The 20,508-nt window shown below is 44.2% G+C and overlaps 1 protein-coding gene across 1 annotated transcript in view; it reads left to right on the top strand.

Moving 5' to 3' along the window:
- fhdc1 (FH2 domain containing 1) overlaps positions 1–10,394 on the top strand; it is a 34,954-nt gene extending 24,560 nt beyond the window's left edge. The window contains exons 8-11 of the mRNA XM_029749406.1: positions 1,566–1,636; positions 3,230–3,347; positions 3,786–3,950; positions 4,201–10,394. Of these exons, the coding sequence (XP_029605266.1) occupies positions 1,566–1,636; positions 3,230–3,347; positions 3,786–3,950; positions 4,201–6,501 (2,655 nt within the window). The 3' untranslated portion in view covers positions 6,502–10,394. The remainder of the gene's footprint in view (positions 1–1,565; positions 1,637–3,229; positions 3,348–3,785; positions 3,951–4,200) is intronic.
- The last annotated feature ends 10,114 nt before the right edge of the window (positions 10,395–20,508 follow it).

The following is a 20,508-nucleotide window of genomic DNA, read 5'->3' as shown; positions in this document are numbered from 1 at the left end:
CAATCTAAATCCTTTGTAAATCCACTCCGCAATGGCCTATCAACTTGAAACCGTTTAGGTTCATCAGAGACATTACCATGATGAACCATGTTAAGTTTGCCATTGATATCCTAAAAAATAAGGAAACTATTAACAATTCACTTTTTTGACAAAGTTACGCTAATGCTTAAAATATTCATAAAGAATCTTCTCATGGACTAAAAGTCAGATTCACTCCAAATTTGGTCTTTGGTCACAATAGTCCCTGCGTTGATGCATTCAAAGATGGCCACACTATACCAGTAGGTGCATATTAGCACATACACTAATATGTTAAAATATGCTGAAAGTACACACAAAATGTGGAATGTAGGCCTATGGTACATATCTTAACTTAGTTGAAAAGCTAAGGGATTGGCCAAAAGATGGCGAAGTTATTGACAAACCAAAACTCAGATTTTCCTTGTCCATTTAAACCAATGTAAATCGACACCACAGTGGCCTATTAACTTTAAACTTATCATCGCTATCATTGCCGTCCCTAAAATGAACCATACTGAATTTGGTATTTATATTTAAAAAAACAAGGAAACTATTAACAACTCATTCTTTGCATGTGTAACGCTAATGCTCAAAATCATCTGCATTCATCTTATCCTCGTGAACCATACGTCAGATTCACTTCAGATTTTGTATTTAGACTCATTACATATATATTGCCATTCTGTACCTATAGATGCATGTTAGCACATATGCTAATGCTACAAATTACATATACAAATTATATTTTCAAAAATATTTGTAGCATTATCCTATTTGCTATAGTACACCTATAGGTACAGTGTGGCAATATTTGAATGCAGCAATGAGTTTTTAAGTCAGATTGACTCGAGATTTGGTATATAGACTCTAATGAATTTTTTAATTATAAGGTGCTGCATTCAAAGTCGGCCCAGAATTGAAAGATGACCACAATATACCAATAAACACAAATATTAACATAAACCATTAGTCAAATTGCCCCCAGAATTGGAATGTAAACTCAAAACATGAAGTAATGACTTTAAGAATGATTACCTGCGCCAGAAGGTAGTGACACATTGGGAATTCAACAAACTTCAGGCTGTCTTTTTGAGTGGGTGAATAAAGGTTGAAATCTTATTGATCAATATCTCATCCAAATATTACCAACATTTCCACATTTAAATGACGTGGTGTGCCCAGTGGGTCAGAATTCAGTAGTTGTTTGAATTAGTTTGTTAGAATGTGAGATGTGTGAATATGTCTTTTTTGACACAGAATAAGGAGAGGCTTTCCACAGATGCCCTTTCAACAGCAGAGAAGTTGTCACTTGTAAATATTGCATGACATTGATGTTTGAGTAAACAGAGGCCAAATGAGAGACATTTTGAATATTGCAGGAAGGATGGCAGATGTTTGTGTGTTTTTATTTTTTAAGGAGTCCTTATGTATTTTCAAGCTTTATTAAACAGAGTGGAAATTACAAGGGGTAATTATATGGGTGTACATAACATGTAATAAAGCATTATACAAGGCTAATTATAATTCCTTTCCTATCTACCCAGGAGGCACAGAAGAAGGACGAGAAGCTGCTGAAGTTCCCTGAGAAACTTCAGGACATCCAGAGTGCTTCCAGGTAAAAAGTCCAAGTTAATGCTCAGAGTTTGCACGTTTTATTTCCGAACACTCTGACATGTCAAGAACGCAGCATTTGCACTGCTTTCCTTTGACAAGAGTCTTACAACTAGTTCACCTAGAAGACTCCCAGTCAATTTCATACCCGTTATCTATGGATGCCCTATACCGTGTAAGCACTTTTATGGGTTTCTTTTCACAGTCAAGAACACTAACTCAGTTCCTGGAATGCTATGTGTAACTTTTAGGTTCTTGCTTCAGCCACTGCTCTTAGAGAGCATTAGCATGATTATTCCCCTCCATTAGCCATATCTGTATATGTTGCCTTTATATGACTACTACTGTATGATGATTTGTGCTTAATGCTGCAGTCTAGTAACATTTCTGCAGCCCCACCCCAATCCCTTAGCCGTTTACCTAAACAAGTGGTGGGGTGTCCTGTTTGTTGTATTCTGAACTGCAGACTGCAGCTTTAAGTCTGGTTACATTTCTCCAGCCGCATACCTCAGCTATTTACCAAGTGGCGAGGTGACCACTTTGTTGTTTTTTGAATCACAGACTGTAGCTTTAACACCATAGAAAAAATATATGGTACAATACATACTCATAGTTTAAATGCAATCAAATGAAGAGGTTGATTATTGGCTAGAATAACAGCAGCACTGAATGAAATCGCAGATCCCTACTAACGCCATGAGTTGAATTTCAAATTAATTTAAGCTCCCAATGGCTCTGCACTGTTTAGGATGCATTATCTTCCCTTTGGCTGTCAAGCTCTTTAACAAGGTCACCTCTGCATGCTACAGTTCAGCTCTCCCTCTCTCCTGGTGTGCCAACAGTTAATGCTCCGCTGTGGATATGCTAACACATCATCCTTACTTCCAGCCTCTCTAACTGTCGTGCCTTCACCATTATCGAATGCACTGTAGATAGGCCTTTGCATTCAATGGTCAAATATAGACAACTGCCATACATAACATGGTCCATTTCTGCCACAGTGAACCACAACATAGCAATTTCTAAAGCACCATCAATACCACTGACCGATACAAGCCAAGGCATTTCTGGGTTCAGGGTCAGCAGTACTTCAAGTCTCAGGAATACAAAGTCACATTTTATGATGCTGACATAGCCATCTGCTACAGCAGTCCACAAAGTTTTAGAATCTTAAACTATTCACATTTATTATAATATATATATATAATATACACCATTTAGAATATGCTTTTATCTAAAACACATACATTTTTTTCTTCTTTCTAACCAGGCAAGTCAGTTAAGAACAAGTTATTATTTACAATGATGGCCTACACCAGCCAAACACGGACAATGCTGGGCCAATTGTGCACCGCCCTATGGGACTCAAGATCACACTCGGTTGTGATACAGCCTGGATTCGAACCAGGGTGTCTGTAGTGACGCCTTTAGCACTGAGATACAGTGCCTTAGACCGCTGTGCCATTCGGGAGCCCATTTTTTGGGTGGTCCCAGCGGGAATCAAACACAAAACCCTGACGTTGCATGCGCCACGCTCTACCAACTGAGCCACACAATGTATTTTAACAGGCTTTGGATGATTTGTATATCCCCGCAGAATATCAGTGGAAAACATCGAGTTGGAGTTCTCGTCTCTCTACGTCAGGACCAGATCACTGGAGGAGAAGGTCCAGAGTGACCCGGAGCTCCTGGAGCAGCTGGACCCCTTCCTGCAGGTGGGAGCACATTCAGTCAGAATCTAATTTGGGAATTCTACTCTGTGCTGATTACGGCGCATGTGAAGGTATCCTTAGCCAGTTGTGATACCAAAACGGATCCCAGGGTGACTGTAACATTGTAACATGACTTCAATGTCATGTGAGGTGTGTCTGTACATATAGTAGACAAATAAATGTATATCAGATAACTTACCACCATGATCTCAATTGGAAGAACACCCCATAAGCATAACAAATATGGGCCAATATGAGTCAATATGTATTTTGCATGTTGATAAGTGCTTACCATTCATACTATCCTACATCCCTGATATACAGTATCACCAAGCCCCCTGTTTTTGGTATTTTTTTATGGTAATAATATGTTCAAATATGTGTTGTTTTTTATATATCTAATCTATGTGTCTGTCATCCATTTTCTGTCATCCCCAACAGAGCTCCACAAGGACCTTACAAGACCTGAAGAGGCGCAGGCTGGACCTGCGGAAGGAGGGAAATGCGCTTATTGACTTCTTCTGTGAAGACAAGGACACCTTCATGCTGGATGAGTGCTTCCGCATCTTCCAGGACTTCTGTCTCAAGTTCAAAAAGGCTGTCAAGGTGAGCTGTTTTTTCTTTAAATATTTCAATTCAAATCTTTTAAGTCTCTACTATGTAGTTTCAGATAAGTAACTCACGTTAACATGCATTGCATTTCCTGAAGTAACAAAAAATGATAAACTCTTTAAAAGAACATACTGATGTAGGTGTATGTAAACATATAACAAAATGTGGAAAATTCAAGGGGTCTGAATACTTTCCTGTACACAAAATGTTATTAATTAGCCCGTCCTTTCGCTATCTCTGCTAGGATAACCTGGAGCGGGAGCTGAAGGAGACGGCCAGGCAGCGGCGTCTCAGAGAGCTGGAGGAGAAGCGCTTTGCCTGGAATGCTGACCAGCAGCAGGCTGCCGGCGCTGGTAACAGCGGCTTTGGCCGCAGCAGCAGCGAGAACGACGTGGACATGCTCACCAAGGAGGGCCTACTGGACTTCCTCCAGCAGCGTCCCGCCAGCCCCCACAGCCCCCTGGGTCGTTCAGCCAGCGCCCGTCGCCACCGCCACACTGTGGCCGCCATGGCCGACCGCGAGCTTCACGGCTATCTGGAGCTGTTCGGCAGTGGCGCGGCGCTGCCAGCAGACTATGCCAACAAGTTCAACAGCCTGCCGCGCTCCGGCCGCACCCTCCAACGGAGAACCGCCCCCTGGCTTGTGTCCCAGGACGATAACCGCGAGCTGGGGAACGGGCGGCAGGTGCTGGCCACGTCACACCGGGCCGAGACAGAGCCCATCAGCCCCTTGGCCATGTACTCTTCCACAGGCTTTAATGTCAATGAGGAACCGTATAACAATAATAACAACTACACGACCGTGTCCGAGGGGAGCTATCTGCCTCGCTCGTGTCACAACCGTAACGTCTTTCAGAAGTCTCCCAACCCCGGAGCGATCGTCACGGCACACATGAACGTCAGCGTGGAGAGGCACACGCTAGTCCCGGGAATTCAACCATTTGACCCCCCCAGTCCGAACAATAACACAAATCACAAGCACTTTGTCGACCACGAAGACGTGGTGGTGACGGACTTGGAAAGGGAGAGGGAATCTCCAAAGACACTCCTTTTGGATACTCCTCCTCCTTGTCCAAAGAGTTTGGAAAGAGGGCCAGAGCCCGCGGTGTGGGAAGGTAAAATGGCGTCTTCTCAGTTTGTGGTGAGCCCACTTCAGAAGGAGGAAGAGGAGGACAGCAGCACCATCTCCTCAACCACCTGCGACACGACCCTCCCTCTTGACCCCTCCGTATCCAATAAGAAACCGGTTTTCTACATCTTAGACTGCACAGAAACGGACTGCTCCGTAGCGCTTGACTACTCTGAGATCGAAAGCTCGCCTTTAATGAGGGAAGGATTGGTCCCCGACGTAAAGAACACTGACTGCAACAACGTCCAGGGGAACCTTCAAGACCCCAGCTCGCTATCCTCCAACTCCAACTTTGATTCCACACCCACAAAAGATCAGTCCGTCTCCGCCTCCACAAATGAGATGTCGGCGTCAAAGTCCAGAGACGAACGTGCCCCATCCGTCGGCTCCTTCGTCACCACGGAAGAGGGGGACACAGATAGCTGGGACACGGCGGAGGGTAGGCAGGTGGGCGAGAAAGTTGTAGAGACGTATAGCCCTAAACCAACACACACCAAGACCAAGAATGTGTCAAAAGTTTCCAAAAACAGCGGAGTGGGTCGCGGCGTCAGGATGTTGACCACCACTGAGAACCAGGGCATGCGGAAGGTGGTGCCCATCACCAAGCTCAGCCGGACTGGCAGCAATGCCAGGCGGGTGGAGAGACCCACCGGGAACCATGAGGGTGCAGTACCCAGGCAGCCGCTCCGTGACAAGAGCACCCCAGCCAGGGGGCGGGGCGAGAAGATCAGTAGGCCCCCCCGCCACTCCAGCTTGCCCCCAGAGGAGACCAAATCCCAGGGGAGCGCCGGCCTCTCAGGCTGGGCATGTGACCTCAACCCACGAAAGCCCTCCTTCCGAAAGCCCAGCGCCAAGCCGCTGAGGAACCTGCCCAAGCCACCGCCGGAGGCAAAGATGTGCCGCTCCACCATGAGAGCCCTGGCTGCCCAGGCCCAAGGTCAGGTTGGAGCACCCTCTGAGGCTATTGCTCCCGAAACAACTACCCACAGCTCCAAAACCCCATCAGCCACCCTGCCTGGCTGGGCCCGCAACACTGTGGCCTCCTCCTCTAGGACCACCAAGAAGGAACTCGCTCCCGCCCTCTCCAACCCCCCAACCCCCTCCAGGAGCCCCTCTCTCCTGTCCCGGAGCAGCTCCCAGAGTCAAGCACCCGCTCGGCCTCCAGCCGCCGCCACAACCACACCTCCTGCCAAAGGGGGGCAGCATTCACCCCGGGGGGAGGAGAAGGAGAAGGCCCAAGGGGGTGGTCTGCAGAGGGTGCAGAGCGTCAGGGCGTCAAGCCGGGCGAGCACCCAGCGTAGCGACACCCCCCCACCGCCGCCCACCCGCGAGCGCTCACGCAAGAGCAGCAGTTTCTCCGAGAAATCTGTACAATCCATTATGTCATGTAGGACCATCAAGCCCACCTGGAAGTAGAACTCAAATATAGTGGAGCTCGATTGGAGCCAGAGAGGAAGAAATGTACTATGGTTTTCCCCACGTACTGTAGATGGACATTTTGTGTCCTCTTTCATTAGCTACTCTAAGACATCCCACCTCATCCATATCAAGTCAATGTACAGGGCTCTGTCAAAACGTATTATATGAACTGCAAAATATATAATGCACTCTATGTAACCTCTCTGTAGATAAGATAATTTTTTCGTGAGCCCCCGTTTGTTTTTGAGCATTCTTCACGGGGAGACAGAACTGACAAATGGCAAAATCCCCCTTTTTTCCTAGGAGCCTTCTTTGCCTGCTTTGTGGTCTTAAACTATGAAATACTGTATAATGACATGTCAAAATAGAAGAAAAATTAGAATGCTTTTTTTTTACAGACCATTTTAAGATGGTGTTTACATGGTATTTACTTACAAACTATGTGGTAGTAATATTTTCTGGTACTCACCTCAAAGAATTCAACACTATTGGTAATTTACTGTTACCGAATGGTACATAGAGACACGTGTGTCAATGAATCTCGTAGAAACTGAAGTGTGATTACTATGCAATTATTAGATAATTACCATTTTAACAAGTACTTTCTAGGTAACTACCTGGTAAACAGTGACTGTAAAACGAAGTGTTACTGAAAAACCACTACTAAACATGTTTGAATGCTGCTAATTAGCTTTGACAATTTGGGGACTGTGTTAGTGTCTTCATTCAGGGTATGAGCTTTGTGAGACGCTGCCTTGCTGCTGTTGTGATTGTATCTTTGATTTCTGTGGTTCTCTACTTTCCTTTGCACAGCTAAACTATACAGTAGCCTGGAGTCCACACTGAATATCGCTCTGTTTTTCTATTGCTTCACTTCACTGATTTAGTGCGAGTCTGATCCATTAGGGTTCACTTGGAATTGGCAAAAAAGAGCTGGTCCAATCAGTGTCCTCTCAGATACTATGGGCGGGACAATAGTGAAAATAACTATTCAGGGCCTTATTCACTAGAAACCAATAAGAAACAACCATTTTTGTTTTCCGTTTGTACTAATGAGTACGACCCTGCTCTCAGTGTCATTGTACTCCTCAGCAGTTGACCACTGAGTTCCTTTCCTGCTCCACTGAAGTTATACCTCGGTTATACTTGACATTGCAGAAATAGTATATAGTAAAAAAAAAATTAAAAAAGGGTACAAAAGAAATGCCCATAGGCCCTATTCAATCCAACTGGCTATCCAGGTTTCCGAGGTTAAGTTAAATAGACATTATAGCTGATGTGCTGCATTGTCTTGGACAAAATAATATGTGCAGTCAGACATTAGGAAACTGAACGAAATTTGAATTGTCAATAAAGAATGTTGTTTTTCACTTGTTTTGGAAACCAGGTTGTCAGGGTTTGATTGAATCTGGTATCCTATTGTGTACTGTATCAAGTACATTAACTGTTACTATTAGCAAGAACAGAAAGTTATTGAGCCATTATCCTCTGTTTATGATACTCCAGTTAGTCCTTTGGTATGATTCCACTGTAAAGTTTTACCTTTACCTCTTAGAATACAGTACATGTACTTTGTCATGCAATGTATTTTCATGTACTTGTGGTACTTTTGACATTTGTATTTATGTATCAATAACAAGCAATGTTTCTAAATGCTCTCGATAAAATGCCTCCATTCTAGCATTGAGTAGAAGTGCACACAAAGGAAATATTTTTCCTGCTATATGCTATACCTAGACCAACGCTAATGCTATGAAAAACAGCATTGAATATCTAGCTCTTCAGACTGAAGTAACACCCAACATGGTGTTGTTTGTCTCCGTATTTTGTCACAATAATCGTCTTTGTAATCCTTAACTTTTCTACTGTGAATGTTGTCATCTGATTTTTGTACTACATGACATTGTGTAATTGTGTTCCTTGACCGCCAATGGTCGTGATTCAAGTAATACTGTAGATTCTTCAGCCCTGCAATTGCTCCTCACTAGACTGATCCGTTTGTGCTGGCTTGCCCACTCCTAAGGTCATTGGCAAGCCAGCACAAACAGATCTGGAACTAGGCCAGCTTGTCACACCACTTGCCTTTGAAACAGCATTGTGCCATTGACTTAAATAACAACAACTAGAGTACATTAACTTGAAGCTTGATGTAGCCGTCCCATCATCAGTAATGTCTCCTGAATTGTAAATCCTCCCTACATTCCATTGCACTGACCGAAATAGCTATTAGAATGGATACTACAAATCACGGGCTTAGCCGATTAGCCGTCCACTCTGTGTACATAGTGTAAAGACATACTATTTTTTATTATACGTAGAGCTTGCAATATGTTTACATGTAGCAAACTGTATATGGAGGCTTGGAAGTAGTGAAGGTGAAGGTGAGAGGAAATGCTTAACCAGACTTTTTCCTTTCTTGAAATTGTCACAATGAACAGCATCGTTGTTCACAGACCATACACTGCGGCGCTCAATTCAACTGGTCTTGAATCAACAAGTTCAATCTACTGTACTCTCTATACAGCTGTTGTAACATTTCTGTCTGTAACTCTCAGAGCAAGCCTAAATCAATCCTACAGGCCACATCCCTGCAGTAGGCCATTATATTTTTATCTCCCTGCTCTCTGCAATGCAAATGAAGTGAGGCAGTGAATGTCACAAAAGACCCAAAGGCCATACGTCAGCCCAAACGGGCTGCATCTCAAATGGCACCCTATAGGGCTTTGATCAAAAGTAGTGCATTATATTGGAATAGGGTGCCATTTGGGACGCTGGCCTACGACATGTCTAATGACTAAAGAGTGAGACACAATGCTCCTCTCTCTCCCTCTCTTTTCCCATCTACAGTCACAGTCAGAGTGTATGACAGATCCCCTCTCCGCCAGACTTAAAACAATGTCCAGTCTTTTACAAGGATGGCCCTTTACAAGAGCGGCCTCCCACATCTTATCGCACAATGTCTCCTGCTGCCGGGCTCATTTCATAGGGGCATGTGGACAATGGGTGGTCTTGCGTCAGAGCCACTAAAGACGGTGGGACTTCAATACAGAATGTCTCCCCTTGCATCCCCCCACCACTCTGCTGCCACTTCCTTGTTATGGGGTGGTAACCATGACAACCCAGTCCAGCAGGTCAGTCAGGACGCTGTGGGACTGAACACTAGCAGTGGTCTGTCTGACTAATAGCCTTAGCCTTTCTAAACTTAGGCCCGACTCCTAATCATGACAGAGCAGGCGCCTGGCAACCCAAAACAGTGTTGAAACATTTGTCCAATGTTGCCCAACCCAAACCAAATGGTGGCGATTAAGATTTTCCCTTTGATTGATTGATGTTGGTGGTTTTTCAAGCCAACTCAAGAAGTTGCACGCACACAATACAGTGACTTCATCCATAGTAGGCTACAGTTCATGTTCACTTTTAAATGTTGACCTTAAATTACAGTGTGAGCTATTGGCATGGATTCCTTAGGACCTAGGTGATGGTGGAACTGAAAGCAAGGAGGAATGTTTTCTTGCCTGATCCCAGATCTGTTTGTGCTCTACAGCCAACAATAGGGTTGTTGTCATGGCCTGACAGCACAAACAGATCCAGGACCAGGCTTGGTGTTTTTTACTGTTTTAATGTGATTCTTTAGGGGATCAGACTACGCATGTCTTAGCTGGAATTCCCACCACTCTATATAGCTGCTCCACTTAATTGCCTTGGTTCTGCTTTGCTGCCTTCTTCTCCAAGTCACTGTCTTTGATGTTAATAAACTCAAACTTCTACATGGAGAACATTTCTGTAATCACTAAACTACACAGGACTGAATATTAGAATGTTATTCTACAGCACTGATCATTTAAAAAAATTATGATGTTAAACAAAATCAATAAAATCATCCGATGCTATGTCACTTTGAAGCCGTGAAGCTTTTTTCTCCATCCTTCTCAGCCTTTTTCCGTCAGGAATGGACATTGCTGTGAATCTGAAACTGCGTGGCTCATATTGGGTTTTGTATGCATTCTACAGGGGGCTGTTCTAAGCAGACGCGCTGCGGGCTGCGCTACAGCGTGCTAGACATATAACACCCTTTCTCTCATCAGTTGTATTAATTAAAGGGAGAGTAACCAATCATAATGTGGAATATGGCCAGCTGGGCAATGTTCAGTTGCCAATCAATCGCGAACGTTGAAGATAGAAATGCCATGAATAGAGACGATGTGATACCATATTCTACATGTTAGAGAGGCATGTTTGTTCTACATAGCCTATTTCTATCGGAACGTTCCAAAACGTTGCATACTGCTAATCGCGCCCCTAGTCTTTACAACATGAAAATGTTGGCAAACGTTTTGGGAGAACTATCCCTTTAAGTAGTCTATTGGCATCTCCTGAATTCACAGCTCTGTCACATATCAGTGGTAAAATTATTATGGAGTGGCCTCCCGAGTTGTACGGTGGTCATGGGGTGGCGCACAATTGGCCCAGCGTCGTCCGGGTTAGCTACTAAAAAAGGATATATAAGGGTACGGTTAGGGTGCAAATTGTTCCCTGGGGTAAAAATAAAATCAAAATACACATAATATACCTTCAGAGGTACACATAATAATCTCACATTGTTACGATCGTCTGAAGCACTGGACCAAGGTGCAGCGTGGTAAGCGTACATCTTACTTTTATTTGATGAACACTGACAAAACAAAGAAAATACAAAACGAACGTAAAGTTCTGCAGGCTTCACAGCAGCTATACAAAAACAAGATCCCACAATCACAGGTGGGAAAAAGGGCTGCCTAAGTATGATCCCCAATCAGAGACAACGATAAACAGCTGCCTCTGATTGGGAACCATACTAGGCCAACAAAGAAATAGAAACCTAGATATGCCCACCCAAGTCACACCCTGACCTAACAAAATAGAGAATAAAAAAGGCTCTAAGGTCAGGGCGTGACAGTACCCACCCCCAAAGGTGCCGACTCCGGACGCAAACCTGAACCTATAGGGGAGGGTCCGGGTGGGCATCTCCTCTCGGTGGAGGCTCCGGTGCGGGACGCAGACCCTGCTCCGCTTGAGGCTCCCCCCACTTCCGTGGAACCGGACCGTGGATCGTCGCCGGAGGCTCCGGAGGCTCTGGACCGCTGATCGTCGCCAGGGACTCCAGACCGAGGACCGTCACCGGAGCCTCCGGACCGTCGCCGGAGGCCTGGTATGGCTCTCAATCAGGAACAGCTGTACATCGTTGTTGCTGATTGAGAGTCATACTTAGGTAGCCTGTTTTCACCTGTCCCTTTGTGGGAAGTTGTATTCGTGCACTGCTATGTTTAGCCTGCAGAACTGTTAGCTATCGTTTGTGTTTTCGTTTTGTTGTTTTTGTGTGGAGTTCGTAATAAAATAAATATGAGCATTCACGTACCCGCTGCATTTTGGTCCACTTCCTACGACGGCCCTTACAGCACCAGTTACTGAAATAGTTGTTCCAGTTTCAATGGTTTAGGCAGTCTCCTCATAATGTTTTCATTCTGAATGCAGGTTGTGGGTGAATAAAAATTGCTGGATATCCTAACTTGGCTGGATTCTGATAGGAATTACACATCACTTTCCAAACCAGCATGATGTGACTTGCAGGTAGAATTGCAACCTTTTTGTAACTTTCACAAAATTCCCAGGTTTTTGAGGAATCCCGGTTGGAAGATTCTTGGAAATGGGAGGGAATAAGCAGGAAATCTGTAAAGTTACCAGAATTTCGCAGGCCCGCAAAATAAGGCCTTATGAGATGTGTCATTTATTGTCATAAAGAGTTACATTTTAATGATAACATTAGCCTAGGAACTCACTTGGTGAAGGCCGCAGGACTGAAAATGAACGAATTCACTCGAAAAGGCAAGGCACACTGTGAAATTATATTGGAGGCGTGGTTTAGTGGGGGCCAGCAGTGAGTGGAAGTGTTGTGCCATGTACCTTATCTAAGGTCAGCTTTGTACCTATTGACTACACAGTGCATTCAGAAAGTATTCAGATCCCTTGACTTTTTTCACATCTTGTTACGTTACAGCCTTATTCTCAAATGGATTAAATGAAACATTTTCCTCATCAATCTACACACAATACCCCATAATGACAAAGCGAAAACAGGTTTTTAGAAATGTTTGCAAATGTATTATAAATAAAAAACAAAAATACTGGATTTACATAAGTATTCCGACCCTTTGCTATGAGGCTCAAAATTGAGCTCAGGTGCATCCTGTTTCCATTGATCATCCTTGAGATGTTTCTACAACTTGATTGGAGTCCACCTGTGGTAAATTCAATTGATTGGACATGATTTGGAAAGGCGCACACACCTGTCTATATAAGGTACCACAGTTGACAGTGCATGTCAGAGCAAAAACCAAGCCATGAGGTTGAAGGAATTGTCCATAGTGCTCTGAAACAGGATTGTGTCGATGCACAGATCTGGGGTACGTACCAAAACATTTCTGCAGCATTGAAGGTCCCCAAGAACACAGTGGCCGCCATCATTCTTAAATGGAAGAAGTTTGTAACCACCAAGACTCTGCCTAGAGCTGGCCGCCCAGCCCAACTGCGCAATCGGGGGAGAAGAGCCTTGGTCAGGGAGGTGACCAAGAACCGGATGGTCACTCTGATAGTGCTCCAGAGTTCCTCTGTGGAGATGGGATAACCTTCCAGAAAGACAACCATCTCTGCAGCACACCACCGCCACTCCTCAGTAAAAGGCACATGACAGCCCACTTGGAGTTTGCCAAAAGGCACCTAAAGACTCTCAGACCATGAGAAACAAGATTCTCTGGTTTGAAGAAAACAAGATTGAACACTTTGGCCTGAATGTCAAGTCTGGAGGAAACCTGGCACCATCCCTACGGTGAAGCATGGTGCTGACAGCATCATCATGTTTTTTGGCGGCAGGGACGGGGAGACTAGCCAGGATCGAGGGAGAGATGAACGGAGAAAAGTAGAGAGACATTTTTGATGAAAACCTGCTCCAGAGTGCTCAGGACCTCCAAACTGGGGTGAAGGTTCACCTTCCAACAACGACCCTAACCACACAGCCAAGACAACCTAGGAGTGGCTTCGGGTCAAGTTTACATGTCCTTGAGTGGCCCAGCCAGAGCCCGGACTTGAACGTGATTGAACATCTCTGGAGAGACCTGAAAATAGCTGTGCAACGACACGCCCCATCCAACTTGACAGAGCTGAAGAGGACCTGCAGAGGATAATGGGAGAAACTCCCCAAATACAGGTGTGCCAAGCTTGTATTTGTATTCATTAGGGATCCCCATTAGCTGCTGCCTTGGCAGCAGCCACTCTTCCTGGGGTCCAAACATATTAAAGTATCATACACAAGAAGACTCGAGGCTGTAAAATTTATTCTGAAAACCTCTTTTTACTTTGTCATTATGGGGTATTGTATGTAGATTGATAAGGGGAAAAAATGATTTAATCCATTTAAGAATAAGGCTGTAACATAACAAAATGTGGAAACATATGCGTTCTAAACACTTTCCGAATGCATTGTATTTAAGAAAGTTACAATCTGAGGTATGAACTGGGGTACAATTATGTACCTATAACTAAAAAGCTACAAAATACCCATTTAAGAACAGATCTAGAGCTTTGTTTCTAGGAGTGTAGATCAGTCAACTCCAGACAGGGATTGTGTCTATAGATCACTTTTACTACCTTGAGGTGTATGACGGTGGTGTTCAGTAGGGAGAAAACCTTTTGAAACCGGGAGGTACTACCTAAAATTTGTCCAATAAGTAAGTCATATGTTTTATTTTTTCATTTTGATATAGTTTACCCTACTGAAAACAACCCAGGGTTCATACGTGAGATTGATGGTGTGCGGGATTGATTGATGATATTACAAAATATTGTTGTCTACTATCACTGGCGATGAAAGAAACAGCCTTGAGAATTCTGTTAAAGAATTGATTTTCTCAGAGGGAGTTTAGGATAAACCACTAGAGGGCAAAAGAGTACCTTGTATAATTATTCTCAAAATCCTTTACTGCAGGGTTCTCTAACTCCGGTTCCAGAGAGCTACTGCGTGTGTGTGCAGGCTTTTGTTCCTGCTCTTCGGTAATCAAAGTTGTTCTAAAGATGATACATAGTCTACCATTTCACATAGGCTTTAAAGTAAATGAAATGTCCAGAACACTGCTGGCACTGTTATCAAATTAAAAGGGTTCTTGGAAAGGCTATTACCATTGTGTGTTTGTGAACTATCTTGATGATCTTGAATTATCATGTGCTTCTTTTAACTGCCTTCCTACGGCAGCCTAGGTCAGTGTGGTCTGGTGAAGGGTTGCTGTGCCGATCTGGCCACACTTCTGTGTTCACTCAGAACTGATTAATCAACATTATAAAAAAAAATGTATATGTCAAACAGTTTTGTTATATTTCAGTCTTCTGTGATGTATATAAAGTGTAATATTGGGATGCAAACTCTGACATGGTACATGTCTTCTGTTTTTAAGCCCATAACCATGTGTGTAGCTACTTAGCTACCACTAACCCTGCACTAACCTGTAGCTGACTCTGCTGCTGCTGCACTTTGACTTTCTGGCTGTTCTGCTCTCATGACAGGCACCGCGTCACTCCAGGGGCTTCTTGCAGCCTAAAAAATGTTTTTTTTTAATACTGTATAGCGCAAGTGATGTGTGGTTATGGTTACCGTTTTGGAGGGAATGGATCAAAACCATCTGGGGAAGACACCGTATAAGGTGGAGGATCATGGCAGAAGTGGATGTCGAGAGTGAAACGAGAAGTGAGTTGAGTGGAGTTGGAGAAGAAAATTGGAGAACAGTAGTATAAAATCAAGGAATGGAAAAATAAGAAATTGTTAAAATGGGGATGATAAGTGTATGTTTTTAACGATGTGTGTCTGGGAGATCCGTTTGGGGTCTCAAAGAAGGTGAATTGTGTGCTGGTAAAAGTGGGATCAATCTGAGTGACCAGGAGTGATAAGTGTTTGCAGTTTCAGAGATTTTTGTAGTTCGTTCCAGTCATTGGCAGCAGAGAACTGGAAGGAGAGGCGGCCGAAGGAGAAATTGGCTTTGGGGGTGACCAGTGAAATATACCTGCTGGAGCGTGTGTTATGTATGGGTGGGTGCTGCTATGGTAATGACACATCAATTCCTGGTCCTGTTTCCAACAGAGTTGGTTAGTATCTGAACTACCCCCTTTTTTTCTCCACAATTTCGTGATTCTCATTACTGCAACTCCTCAACGGGCTTGGGAGAGGCGAAGGTCGAGTCATGCATCCTCCGAAACATGACCTGCCAAACCACGCTCCTTAACACCCTCCCACTTAACGCAGAAGCCAGCTGCACCAATGGAGGAAACACCGGTCAACTGACGACTGAAGTCAGCCTGCAGGTGCCCGGCACACCACAAGGAGTCGCTAGTGCGCGATGAGCCAAGTAAAGCCCCCCTCCGGCCAAATCCTCCCCTAACCCTGATGACTTTGGGCCAATTGTGCACCGCCCTATGGAACTCCCGGTCACGGCCGGTAATGATAAAGCCTGGGATCGAACACCAGGATGTAGTGACGCCACAACACTGTGATGCAGTGCCTTAGACCGCTGCACCACTCGGGAGGCCCCTGTATTTTGTCTTCTATAGTGCAGGGTACCCAACTGGTGTGGGTGGTTTTATTTGGTGCCACAATTATTCTGAGCAAAAAATAATACATTTATTTTGGGGATTGTTGGATGTAAAAACACCATGAAATCAGCTCCAAGTGATTTTAATTGAATACATTTGTTCCCAAGTATTGCCACGCATAACAGAGAGACACTTGGTTCTACACAAATGTTAAAAAGGTTTGAAATTATTACGTTTTAATCTAACATTATATCTGTTTGGGCTTCTTGCGGTCAATTTGCAGTCTACACATTATTTGTAATTATGTTCCAGCAGAAAACAGTTAAGTAAAAAGTAGATAAGTAAAAAAAATAACAAATAAATAACAAATCGTTAAAGAGCAGCAGTAAAATAACAGTAGCGAGGCAATATACAGGGGGTACCGGTACAGAGTCAATGTGTGGGGGCACCGGTTAGTCGAGGTAATTGAGGTAATATGTACATGTAGTTAGAGTTAAAAGGACTATGCATAGATAATAACCAGAGAGTAGCAGCAGCGTAAAAGAGGGAGGGGGGAGGCAGGGCTGGCTTGGGGGTAGAAGCTGTTACGAAGCCTTTTGGACCGAGACATGGCACTCCGGTACCGCTTGCCGTATGGTAAAAGAGTGAACAGTCTATGACTAGAGGGGCTGGAGTCGTTGACAATTTTTAGTGCCTTCCTCTGACACTGCCTGGTATAGAGGTCCTGGATGGCAGAAAGCTTGGCCCCAGTGATGTACTGGGCCATATGCACTATCCTCTGTAGTGCCTTGCGGTCGGAGGCTGAACAGATGCCATACCAGGCAGTGATGCAACCAGTCAGGATGCTTTCGATGGTGCAGCTGTAGAACTTTTTGAGGATCTGAGGATCCATGCCAAATCTTTTCAGTCTCCTGAGGGGGAATAGGCTTTCTCGTGCCCTCTTCACGACTGTCTTGGTGTGTTTGGACCATGATAGTTTGTTGGTGATGTGAACACCAAGGAACTTTAAGCTCTCAACCTGCTCCATTACAGCCCCGTCGAAGAGAATGGAGGTGTGCGCGGCCGCCCTTTTCCTGTAGTCCACAATCATCTCCTTTGTCTTGATTACGTTGAGGGAGAGGTTGCTATTCTGGCACCACACAGCCAGGTCTCTGACCTCCTCACTATAGGCTGTCTCATCTGTTTAGGCCCTGAGCTTTTCCCCTCATCATGTGACGCATGTGAAAAGGGGTAAGCAATCATTTAAATACAGGAACAAGGGGTAAGCAATCATTTAAATACATCACAAGATATATGCCCCCATTGGTGAGAAGAGAGCAAGGGGATTATTGCACAAGTATGTCCATAGGTTATTTAGCAAGCATGGTTACTTTACATTATTCTGCTGTGCTCATTGGCTAGAGGATAATAGGTGACTGATATTCTGCACATGGCTAATTGATAGTGGTGACATGACACTGTCCTGTTGAGAACATTTGTATAGCCCACAGATAGAAATTCCAGCTGTGCCCATGATAGAGGATACTGAATCAAAGTTTCATGTGAGGAGATGCATTCAGACCAGCCTTACTGTTTGAACTTAACTACGTTTAACAAGAAAACTGAATAAAGCTACCCCAGCACTCAAACCAACTGTCAGTGATATAGAACTAGAAAAACAACCAGGTTAGCTCAATTTATACTACATATGAGGCCCAATAAATGTGTTTTTAATCTGCAAAGTGACTCTTAAACACCCGGTGATCCTCAAGTTTACTCCATGTTTCCTCCGGTCTTAAATCTGAGGCACTGGCGGGAGAGGTGACATGTAAGGCAGTAACATTATCTGAAGAGTTGCATTAGCTCCACCGGCTAATGCCAAGGCTTTAGGTCAGCAGGCTAAGAGGCCCAGATTCGATCCCAGTCAGCTACAGACAAACTGTCTTAGTGATGGGCCCCTAGTTTGACAGACTCCCGTGGCCGTTGACTTGGCACGTTTATCTGTAGATCAACCCATGCGTTTAGGATTACCTCCCTCCCAGTCCCTCTCAATCCCTCTTTATCCCCCGGCTCACACCTGCGGAGTGACGTCTTTACTTTCACTCTGTGTTGCCAAGGGACTATCTTCTCACAAATGAAGTGGGGAGCGGTTGTAAACACCAAGAATACGTATTTGGTTGTAGACACCAAGAATACCAAGAATAGTTAATGAAACGATTCATTCTATCCATTTTCGTCTGTGAGTTCTTTTGAAATGAGACGATGAAGGAACAGTTGGACTAAGAGTCAGACTATTTCAATGGTGAGTGGGCTAAAAATAGGACATTGTTTCTTAACCAAGTCCGAAAGAGAGATGACGACATAACACAACGGTGGCGGCAAAGCTGGATGCCTATCAGACGGAGCACTTACCCAGCTCTAATGCCGAACTGCAGGTGAGTTCCATTGGGTTTCCTATCAAGGCCTCTCAGAATGGGTGTCTCAGCATCTGTGCAGCCTACGTGGTGGGGTGCCTGCTACTCTCTGATGTCTGGTCATATTAGGTAGGTTCTTGTCTTCATTACCATGGTTGGAGTGAGGAGGACATTGTTTTACAGGGTGATAGGCAGTGGCATTTAAGACACTCTGTGAGGATGCACTGTGATATGAATTAGTGATAGCGCTCAAAGTGAGATTGCGTAATTCCAAGATATCCTGTGATGAAACAGACAAAAACCTATGTATTGCCTCTGTCATCATTATTATTATTGTCCCCCATGATGAAATCGGGGAGTGGGTCTGTGGATCTGTCTCCGTCCGTTAGTCACACGTGATAAACTTGGGTGAATGATGAGTCTTGCCATAGAGATCCGACATTTACAAAATATAACAAGCCATTGAAAATACAAACTTTGAAAAGTCATGCCCCTCTTCCCATTTAACCTAAAGTCATGACATTAAGTATACAGGTCCCTCTCCTCAAAATGAACACATTTGCCTCAGGGTCCCATATAAGGTCCGTCATTATGGATTTTCTGCCACTTGGAATTTTGGGAAGAACACTTAAAACGCTAGTCTTCAGGTACCGAAAGACAAATATGCATGAAACTTGATATGTGGCATCTATGGACAAAGTAGTCTCAACGCAATATTTTCCTGAATAGTACCTAAACTACATGGCTGCTATTGACCAATAAACATTCACGTGGGCGTGGTCTGGCACATAAATGCATATAAATCAGTCGAGGATATATTGTAACAATATTTGGTACACATGTTGCAAACACTTTCAAGACTCATCATATGCAAGAACATGTCAACCTCATGGTGGCGCTATAACGGGCACATGTTTATATCTCTTGATCTGTTTCACTGAAATTTGGCACACATGCTCAGGGATTTGGGTCTAGCCAACACACGCAATATCTCAGACACCACTGGACGGATTTTGATGAAACTTGAGTGAATGATAAGTCTTGCCATAGAGATCCATCATTTACAAAATAACAGTGATTGTTCTTAGACTCAAAAACCTGACTCTGAATTAAGACACAATGACAGGTAAGGCTTGGGCAAAGAAACACGAGGTGATGTCATCACGCAACAGAACATTGTACTGTCTCCACTTGGTTTGTTGTTTATATTAAATATTTTTCATTAAATCGATTTTAATCAGAACTCAAGTTTTGTTGCTAAGGATTCCACGACGCGGTTAGCCTTTACGGTTGGGACTGCACGTTTGTGTTCCATTTTTTTGCGTGGATTCCGCGCGTGCTTGCTGGCTGTACTATGGACACCTGTCGTCGTGGTTCATAAACAACTGCTTGCAGTAAAGAGCCAACCTGGATACTAAGGAGATCCTGAGGGAAATCGATGAGTACCAACAGCTTTGCGCTATGGAGGAATGACAAACTCCATCATGGAAAGATCCAGCTATCTCACAAAATAACTTTATCCCGACAAAAAAAGAAAAGCAGATTCATCTACAGACACGGACGATTTACTTACCGTTGAAGTAGAGGCTAGTGCTCTGGCTGGAATCCATGCAACACTGGAAAAGTTGTGTGAGGAGGTAGCAGGGCTGAGGGGAGTTTAGCCAGAGTGAAATTCTCACGCTCCAAGGAGAGAACAAGGCACTCACAGCCAAAGTAAAAATCCACAATACCAACTTGGATTGTCTACTTAGGGAAAGCAGGGTGATGAAGGAGTCACTACTAGACATACAAAGTCATAGCCTGCGTGAAAACCTATTTTTTTCTGAGATTCCTGAGGATGCATCCAATTATCCAGAGGGCGCGATCAGAGAATTCATGCAATCCGCGTTGAAACTTCCTAGAGAGACTGTAAACAAGGTGGCTTTCCACCGAGTACACAGACTTGGAGCGACAAGACCAAGGGTCCCCGACCAATCATCGCAAAATGTGAACACTACCAATA

The sequence above is a fragment of the Salmo trutta genome, chromosome 4 (assembly GCF_901001165.1).
Source record: "Salmo trutta chromosome 4, fSalTru1.1, whole genome shotgun sequence".
Classification (NCBI taxonomy): domain Eukaryota; kingdom Metazoa; phylum Chordata; class Actinopteri; order Salmoniformes; family Salmonidae; genus Salmo; species Salmo trutta.
The sequence above is the reverse complement of the archived record's forward strand: the minus strand, read 5'-3'. Positions and strand labels throughout refer to the sequence as shown.